This window comes from Metopolophium dirhodum, chromosome 3 (assembly GCF_019925205.1).
Source record: "Metopolophium dirhodum isolate CAU chromosome 3, ASM1992520v1, whole genome shotgun sequence".
NCBI lineage: Eukaryota > Metazoa > Arthropoda > Insecta > Hemiptera > Aphididae > Metopolophium > Metopolophium dirhodum.
In genome coordinates, this window is record NC_083562.1 from 6,659,421 (window position 1) to 6,669,626 (window position 10,206).

The following is a 10,206-nucleotide window of genomic DNA, read 5'->3' on the forward strand; positions in this document are numbered from 1 at the left end:
CTGTTCTACTGTTCGGTGATTTCTTTTCCACACAAAATTTCTTATCCAATTCCACTATTCCATTTTCCATTACTTTATACTTACTATAGTTACTGCTCACTACTCAGTAACGACATATAGTTCTTACTGTTTTAGTCAAACTAGTAGTGGAAATTGTTTATAAAATAAATACGTCAACCATTTTAGAAATTGTGTCTAACATAAAAGCGTGGCTAGCCCAAGTAAAAGAAGGTAAGTCTTTTCATCAGCATGTTTTATACGTGTTAGAAATTCGTTTTATACCTACTTACCTACCTATCATTATAGTGATGTATTGTAATAATTAATAATATTTTGTTAGTTTTCTCTTAAGATGTGTTATCAGTATTACATTTTTGCTAGCATTGCGTCATTTTGATCACAAATTCCAGTTTGATTTTTTCATATATTATATATAATATATTTATATATGTATTTAAGGTTCTTAATTTTATGACAGGAGGATGAGCAGTTCCGAAGAAGTTTCTTGGATCTCATGGTTCTGTGGACTACGAGGAAATGAATTTTTCTGCGAAGTAAATATTTTTTCTAAAATATTATCGTACAGTCATATTAATCGTGATTTTCCAATAGGTCGATGAAGATTACATTCAAGACAAATTCAATTTGACAGGACTTAATGAACAGGTGCCTCATTATAGGCAAGCTTTGGATATGATTTTGGATCTTGAACCAGGTTTGTATATTTTAGTATTTGGCATTTTGCAATTCATTTAAAATATCAACTACACATATTATAATATTATAGTCTTGAATTTGGCCTCCATTATAATCTAATCATGTACATGTATAGAAAATCTGCATATTTAATATATTTTGTGAAAACAGGGTACACTGCATTAACAATATTATTCAGTGAACTAAATATTTTTGAATTCTGTTAGCGGGACATGGAACTAGATTATTGGATCATCAATCTCCCGCAAACAGAATTTTAAAATATGTATAGGGTACTGACTAATGTAGGTAACCAAGTTATAGAGTGTACCTAGTTTTCGCGAATCCACTATATTATCCAGTTTTATACTAGTAGCTAGTAAAATAAAAAGTAAAAATATATATTATTATCCACAAATATCTATTTTATGTGTGAAAATAAAAACTTAAAATTCAATACCATAATACAGTGTTTTTCAACCTTTTAAACGTTGCGATCCCCGAAATAGGTGAAAAATACAATTCCTCCTATACAGTCACCTCACTTTTTGTTTTTGCTTGTTTTAATTTATTTTATTTTATGCAAAGTAGTTATTTATGAATGGTTGTAAATAATATGACAATGTGAAAGAATTACTTATTATACTTAAAATACAAATTATTAAGTTGGACTTTGTGACTTTTGCAAAGTTCACATTTACTTATTGTGTTTTACATTACAATGGTGACCCGGCACAACCTAAATTTATCAAAATAAATTCAATTTCATACAATTGGTACTATTATAATAATTTAAATTTGAATGTAAATAAAAGGTTGTTTTGCCAAATCAGCGTTTAATATATTTCTGACCGATGCGACCCCAGGTTGAGAACCGCTGCCATAATTTATTAAAAAATACCTTGATTTAGGTAGGTCAGTGGCGTAGTCAGGATTTTTTTTTGGCGAGGGCTGATAAACTTTTACACATTAAACACGTATTAGCACAGATAGATAGCTGAAAAGTGTTAATACAACTATAGAATATTTCATTTAGTTTTACTCTCTCTAATAAGTCGCTTAAAATAAATACCAACTATAGGTATCCAATTTTTAGTAGAAATTACTCGTATAGTTGAATATTTAAGCATTTATTTTGTCTCGCAACTTGATGACAGATGAAGGAAAATAAAAGTATCTTTTTGGAAACCTGTCTTTTTGGCATAATCCAGTTTTATATTATTACTTATTACATATTTAAACTTAAAAACAACTAATAAAGCTTTCAAATCACAGTATTTATGCCACTTGGCATAAGCAGTTATTAAAAATGTAATATATCAATAGCTAATGATCCCTTAATTATTACTTAATAGCTCATAAATGATTTATTACATTTTAGTGGACTATTCAATTAATTGTTTTTGTATGCAGCTTGGAATAAGTATAGAATAGTTTATCTATAAATTGTTAAGGTTTAGTTAAAGATGCAAGTGTTTCTCAAGTTTTAGTATTTTTTGGTTGATGTAAAGGTGCATTAAATGCATACAACATTCCGGTAATATTAGTGCCCCTAAAAAACTATTAAAAATCTTTAAATTGTTGCCAATAATGTGTTTTATTTAAATATTATGTAATCAATAATTATATCAAATTTTTCTTCTTAATACAATTAATTTTTTTTTTAGATGATGATTTGGATGACAATCCAAATCATTCAGACTTAATTGAACAGGCTGCTGAGATGTTATATGGTTTGATACATGCTCGTTACATTTTGACAAACCGTGGTATTGCTCAAATGATTGAGAAATATCAAACTGGTGATTTTGGACACTGCCCGCGAGTATATTGTGAAAATTCACCAATGCTCCCAATAGGTAAATATCAAAAAATATATATATATGTTATTAAACTGCGGTGTTAAATTTAACTATGAAAGTAGTAATTAATCTTTGGAGCTGTGTTTAATTAATTCAATGACCAAGAAAAAATAATGATTCAAAATATATGTTTAATCTAAAATTATTATTTAAAAGTTGAAGTATACCCCGTTAATTAACTAAAATGTAGTTAATCATCCCTAAAAAAATGTTCTGAGCTATTATGCAATGAATTCAAATTAATAATTAGTCATTCTCTATTTTATAATCATTTGTATACATAATTGTAATAGTTATTGAATTTTATTTAAATATGTTCTAATATCTGAAATAATTGGATTAGAATGTTTGTATAATTAATTCTTTGATAATTAATCAAATAATCGACAATGCAATATTTTAACACCATTTAGTATATTAAACAATTAAAAAACCATATTTTGTTTTGAATAAGTAATTAGTGTTCTAATATTTTTATTAATACATAATAACTTAAATATTTGCACAGGTTTGTCAGATGTTCCAGGAGAAGCAATGGTTAAGCTTTACTGTCCTAAATGTATGGATGTGTATACACCAAAATCATCTCGTCATCATCACACTGATGGTGCTTATTTTGGTACAGGTTTTCCACATATGTTGTTTATGGTACATCCAGAATACAGACCACCAAGGCCTAGCAATCAATTTGTGCCTAGGTATGTGTGATTGCTAATTAAATTTCTATATACAAATTTTACTAAAATTTCATAAGGCGCATATAGATAATATTATATTTCTTATAACATTTGTATAAACACCATTAATACTACACTTATACTACTAACATTTTTATGTATAATACTATGATGTATGAAAACAACAAGCTATTAATCAAATGTATTGGCTAATCTATTGGTCTTTGTATGAGTAATTCAGTATAGTAAGGCCGAGCATTTTTTTTTCAATGAAGAAAATTATAATCTTTACCTATATTTCATTTAAAAGTGAACTCAGGCAGTGTCCCTGGAGTATCAGTTTATTATTCTAACAAACTCCCAGCTTGCATTTGACAACATCGCAGAACAATTTTTCGGCTGTGGAAAATATATAAACTATTGAATAATAAAATAGATTTGAACAAATTGTTTTTACGAAATATTAAATGTATGCAAAAATTAAGAAAATGCATATTCTTTACTAAACTTAACAAAATATTGAAAATATATTTTTTATTTTCATTTTTATTCTCAACATTTTATAGAATTTATTTCTGGCTTGTTATGCTATAAATGGAGTGCATACTATAGGAAAATATGCTAAAATAAATAAATTATAACCAATAAAAAAATATGCCAAACTAAATAAATAATAACCAATAAAAAAATAGAACTGTTAAGATTTATTGATTACGATTTAGAATTATTAAACTATATTTAGCCTGAGAAGCAACAAAAAAAAGTAATGGTCTTGTATTATTTTTAAAGTATTATATACCTAAGTGTTATCATTGATTATAGATACTAGATAGTTATAATATGTATAATCAATGGTGTTATTTAGTTTAAGTTTAAGTATTGTAAATTAAATTCATAAGTCAGGTCCATGGACTAAGATAAAATGGACTGGAAATTAGGAGCTTATCAAAGGCGACAAATAAATGTACCCGAGGCAAGTGCAGGGGGTCCCAATGGGGACCGAGAGTTTACAATGCCATCTGTATGAAACACGGACTGAGATACAAAATGTGAAGCCAAATAAAACCAAAGGTAGCACAAAAAACATTCGGTCGTCCCCAGTGTGAGGAACCTTTTTAGTGGCTGTCCGTCAACCTTGTCGATTCCAGTCCACAATATCTTAGTCCGTGGTCAAGTCGCATAAAAAGTTAATTCATTAAAACACAATGAACTAATTCTGTTAAAGAGACCATTAACTTATTATTGATTCATTAAATGTTTAGTATTAGTTTTTTAAACAACTCGGTGTTTTAGTTAATTTAAGTTTTAAAAAAATATTAAGTAGAATAATAATAATTTGTTTACTGTTTTCTAGACTTTATGGTTTTAAGATACATGGCCTGGCTTATCAAATACAACAGCAGGCAGCAGCTAATGTCAAAACACCACTCAGACTGACCAGCTTTAATGGAAAACGTTAATATGTATTAATGGAAAATTTATCCACATTTTTATTATTCTTAAATATTACTAGATTAACAAAAACAAGATTTAATTTCAGTTACAATTTTCACCAGCTGTTAGCTGTACATTATATATTAATAAATTGATTTAATTTGTTCATCACAATTGTAAATAGTAATTCTTTTTGCAATTCCAATTCATGTTGTATACCTATGTTAGAGAACAATCTAAATTTTTGTTAGGAATTAGGACTTCTGGATTTTTTGGCATTTTAAAATTATATTCTTTTTGACCAAATTTGAGAATATTATGTGGCTTTTTTTTTATTCTATCATAACTGCAATAAATAAAATTCTATAGTTTTGTGCCAAAAGAAAGTTCAGTAAATTTTGGATGAATCTCGTAAAACTGAACAGTAAATGAGTTAAAGTCAATAGTAATGCAAAATTTAAAATATTTATATAATAATAAATCAATTTAGCTTGCATTAATACATACAAAATGATCTATTGTAAAAAGTTTGAAATTAAAAAAATGTTTTAAAAGTAATAATTAGTGTGTACATATTATAATTTCATTAATAGCAATTTTTGTATGTACCTTTTTAATATTATACCTTATATTTCGGTTAAAACAGCGTTTATTTGTTTTAAGCATATTTTATTGTAATATTCTGCAGAAATTTAGTGTAATATGAGTCAACAGGTCAAGTCTGAATATTAATTATTAAGGCCTTAGAATATGCTTAGAATTATTGTTGAACGCAATAACATGTTATATAAATTTATACACTCAATGGGATAGTCTCCCATTTACCAAAATGGATATCCAACAGAAACTGTCAGATAACTTATTGTGTCTAGAGATTATGTTTAAGCTGTCACCTTATCTTCTCTACGACTGTTCTGTGTTACGACCATAGAGTAATATAGAGGAGTTTTTGCCCTGCCGCAGCAATCGTCACCACCTACCCTGTTGACGCTTCAATAATGATAGTCACTGATGGACCGCTAAACTAGTCGGTTTGGCCAAAAAATATTTTAAAAGTATTTGAAATACAAAAAAAAAGTATTCGAATAGTTCCAAGTACTGCAGTTATTGCTTTGTACAGAGCAACACATATTGTAGTTGTTTTATGAAATTATCGTATGTTTTTCTTACTTGATATTGTATGTCTGCTTCAGTAGTAAGGTTGGAAAGAGCCAAGAGGTGTCATATAATTGTGACATGCATAACCACCATTCTCAAATTGAGCTCTTAATATAGAATTATCAAATATTGTTGAGTCATGAACTGAAGCAGCCATTTAATAATGTTTGAATGTGTATTTTATTAATACCTATTAATATATAATAAAAAAAAATGTAGCTAATCACAAATTTTAATAAATAATATTGTAGTTACTACCGATTTATTTATTTATATAATCCAAATTTTACAACATAAAATAAAATAAAATTATAAAATGGACTAGTTTTCAAATTTTTTAAATGTTTTTTGGAATTATTGGGATAATATTGTAGAATTTATCAGGCAGCTGCAAAATGGTGTCAACGTGTTCGAGGAGGTCAAGGACAGGGGTCCACGGAACATTTTGGCCGTAAGTTATCAGTTTATCACATACAGCTTTCGGGCATGTCCAAGGACCACGATTATAAAGAATTATAAAGTTCTTTATAATCGAGATTTCTACCTTTTCAACGTTTCAAACATTGGTGTTTGTTCTAAAAAACGTTTTCTGCTATAGAATTTCCACTATAATAATTAATATTATCATTTATCATAATAGGAAATAAGATCGGGTCCCCCTGGATTGGATGGTAAATGGTGAGCCGAGTTATTTAAATATGGCTTACCTACTTATGAGTTATAGTTTTAACGATATCTAATTTATAATAGCAATTGGATTACAAAGATATCAGATCCAGGGAGGAGCTAGAGACCAAGAAATGAATGACTGTATTATACGACATCTAGTAAGACTTGAAATAATACTTTATTTAATTTTAGTTATATTCTTAATAAGACCGCAGTTAAAGTCTGTAATAATATTAAATAATATTAATGTAATAAAATTGACATCGGGCATCACGCGAACACTGCAGTGGGATGTCAACCAAAAACCACCAACAACCCACCACAGATTTAATAATCATCTTACAAATTACAACAAATACATTTCATCACTATTTAAACTAGACGATTATTTTTTTAATAATTTAAAAATGTGTTCATTGTTAATTTGTCAATTTAGATTTTATTTGAGAAAAAAATATCAATTAATCTCAAATTATTATAATATTATACATTTAACTACATTGATAACGAATACTATGAATTTAAAGAAACAGTGTTTTATTTTTTTTTGACATTGCTAACTAGAAGATAAAAAGGTGCAAACACTATTTTCGTCACGGCCAATTGAAGTCCTTGGGTAAATAACTAAGAGGTTAGAGCAGGGATGGCCAACCCGCGGCCCGCGGGCCGCATGTGGCCCGCCTTGGAAAGTTTTGCGGCCCGCGACATTTATCAAATATTTACAAAAAAAAAATATTTTTGCGCCGATAGAATATTCTGGAATGCCCGTGCAACGCGGTATCTGTATTATTAACAACGTAATCGCAACAAAAGTAATAATTCTAATCTAATCTGATAAAAGTATATATACGAGTAGACACCAGCTTATAGCTTTTAAATACTTTTATATTTTTATATGTGGCCTAATTTTATTTTGAATAAAATATGTGATTACTTATATTAATATTTTGGGCTGATGGCCTTTTTTTTTTTTTTTTTGGCAACCCTATATGTGGCCCGCAGGTTGTGATGTATTTACAAAGTGGCCCGCAAGATCATTTGGGTTGGCCATCCCTGGGTTAGAGTATCATTTTTTTTTTAAGACTTTAAACTGCATGGTTATTAGCTGGTACAATATTCCACACCATTGTTTTTAACTTGAAGTTCACTGTGTCATGCGAGAGGTTAAAAAATAAATCATAAAATTAACTTTACTTTACTAACGTTTTTGCTTCTCAATTAGCCGAAACATTTCAGCCTCATTCGTGCACCGACCCCATAAACGACACAATTATCGAAATTCAACAATTTCTATCAGCTCCGCTACCTATGTCGCTACCTGCAAAACCCATTTCTCCTGGTGAAATTCAGTTTATAATTAAAAAATTACCTCCCGGCAAGGCACCTGGAAATGACCTCATTACAAATAAAATTCTGAAAAATCTGTCTCTCAAAACTTTGACATTGCTCACCCACATATATAATTCTATGTTAAGATGTCTCACTTCCCAAAAATCTGGAAATTTGCAGTCATCATACTTGTACCCAAACCAAATAAACCTAAACACTTATCTTCATCATACCGTCCCATAAGTCTACTTCCAGTCCTTGGTAAACTTTTCGAAAAGGTCCTCCTAAAAAGATTACGTCCCATCCTTCAAAACAACCAAATCATACCAAATAATCAGTTTGGATTTCGAAACAGTCACTCAACAATTCATCAAGTTCATCGTCTTACTGACGAAATCTCAACTGCTCTCGAAAACAAAGAATACTGTTCCGGACTTTTTTTAGATATTGCCCAAGCATTCGATAAAGTCTGGCACGATGGCTTACTATACAAATTAAAACTTTTCATGCCCGCTCCCTACTATCTTATTATCAAATCTTATCTACAAAATCGTTCGTTTGTCGTACGACAGGGTAACGATATGTCATCTACTCACTCAATATATGCTGGAGTCCCACAGGGTAGTGATTTATCCCCCGATCTATATAATGTATTCGCAGCAGACATCCCTCAATCTAGTAACACCCTTCTTGCAACATACGCTGATGACACAGCTGTTCTTTCCTCCAGTCCAAATCCTATCCTAGCTTCAGCTGCACTCCAGGATCATGCTAATAAAATAGACAAATGGGCCAAAAAATGGAAAATCAAAATTAATTCAGGTTAATCTGTGCAAGTTACTTTCACGTTAAAACAATCCCCCCGTGAGTGCTCTCGATTAATCATGAACAACACTCACATCCCTGTCCAAACCGAAATTAAGTAATTAGGCATAACACTTGATAAAAGACTAACCTGGGGCCCCCACCTAAAAGAAAAACGTAAATCAGCAAACAATCGACTTCACCTCCTCCGACCACTCCTTAACTCCAAAATACCACTCCAAAACAAACTTATTATATATAAGTCAATCATAAGACCAGTCTGGTCTTATGGAATAGCAATCTGGGGTCCAGCCAAGCCATCAAACATCAGGCCAATTCAGGCTTTTCAATCAATTGCGCTAAGGTTAGTAATCAAAGCCCCCTTGTACGTTTCGAACTCTACCTTACACAATGACTTAAAAATAACAACTACCACTGAACTAGCCAAAACAATGTACAAACGCTTTCACCAAAATCTAAGCACGCATAGCAATACTTTAATATCACACATGTCCTCCATCACCCTCCCAAAAAACCCGCCACGCAGACTTAAACGTAAATGGTGTAGAGACCTATTAAATTAGTAAAAGAGGTGTTACCATTGGGTTTCTTCCTCAACACGATATTCATGTCATTTTATTCTGTTTTATATCTCATTTGCTTATTGTAATTACTGTGTACAGATTGTAAATTATCTTTCTTAATAAAAAAAAAAAAAAAATTAACTTCGTTTTTTTCTACACTCTGCAACCCCATTCGGTGTAGCTACGATTGGTACGCGTTTTTTTATGTGAGGCAGATAGATCGTCACAAAGAACCCTGGTGGTCACCCATCTGGGAGCCTGCTCGACCGCTGCACACATTACTATATTAGTGACTGTGTCCAATCACCGCGCTTCACAAGGTCACCATAAAATGAACTCTAATACCAACTACGTTAAATTGTATGTTATATGTTTATATATTTACCAATTTGAATTCTCGCCTGCGACTGAAATAGCTCACTACCCGCCCATGCCACAAAATATACTATTATGTACGACATAGAGTTTATGCGTCATAACTCACAATATTAATTATAAATAATAATATATAACGTCACAGAAGTTATTAACAATAGTAGGTAATACTGGTAATAGGTATTAGGTATATTATGCGGCAAGGGCGGAAAGTGAGCTATTTCGGTCGAAGGCGATGTGTGTGGCACGCGGTTGTAGATATCTTAAACCGTGGTGTGGCACGAGCCGCAGTCGCAGTAGAGGATACGAGGGAGGGATAAATGTATTCATTTATTTTTTCCATTATTAAGTTGTGTTTTGTACGTATTATGATTTTTTTTTCCTTTTTATTTTATGTTATATTGTGTTTTTATAAAAAAAATGTATACAGGGTATCCCGCGAGGATTTATCCATTACGATATCTCCTGAAAAAATGGAGACATCATATTTCTGATTTTTTGTAAGACTCACAGGGACAAGAACTTCAAATATTTCATGTTTTAATTTATTTTAATGTCTTGGTAAAAAGTTTAAAAATATATTTTTTTATTTAATTATTTAAACAAAAAACGAAGATA

The 10,206-nt window shown here is 30.4% G+C and overlaps 1 protein-coding gene across 2 annotated transcripts; it reads left to right on the forward strand.

The window, feature by feature from the left end:
* The first annotated feature begins 5 nt into the window (after positions 1-5).
* Positions 6-4,843, forward strand: LOC132941536 (casein kinase II subunit beta). Of its 2 annotated transcripts, none has more exons than XM_061009635.1 (6): positions 6-231; positions 460-554; positions 613-715; positions 2,364-2,555; positions 3,067-3,256; positions 4,590-4,843. In XM_061009635.1, exons 2-6 carry the CDS (start codon positions 483-485, stop codon positions 4,693-4,695), a joined length of 663 nt encoding a protein of 220 aa, XP_060865618.1. In that variant the 5' UTR covers positions 6-231; positions 460-482; the 3' UTR covers positions 4,696-4,843. The 2 variants fall into 2 exon arrangements, with proteins under 2 accessions (XP_060865618.1, XP_060865617.1); XM_061009634.1 differs by having other exon boundaries at positions 7-231; positions 479-554.
* Positions 4,844-10,206: the final 5,363 nt, after the last annotated feature.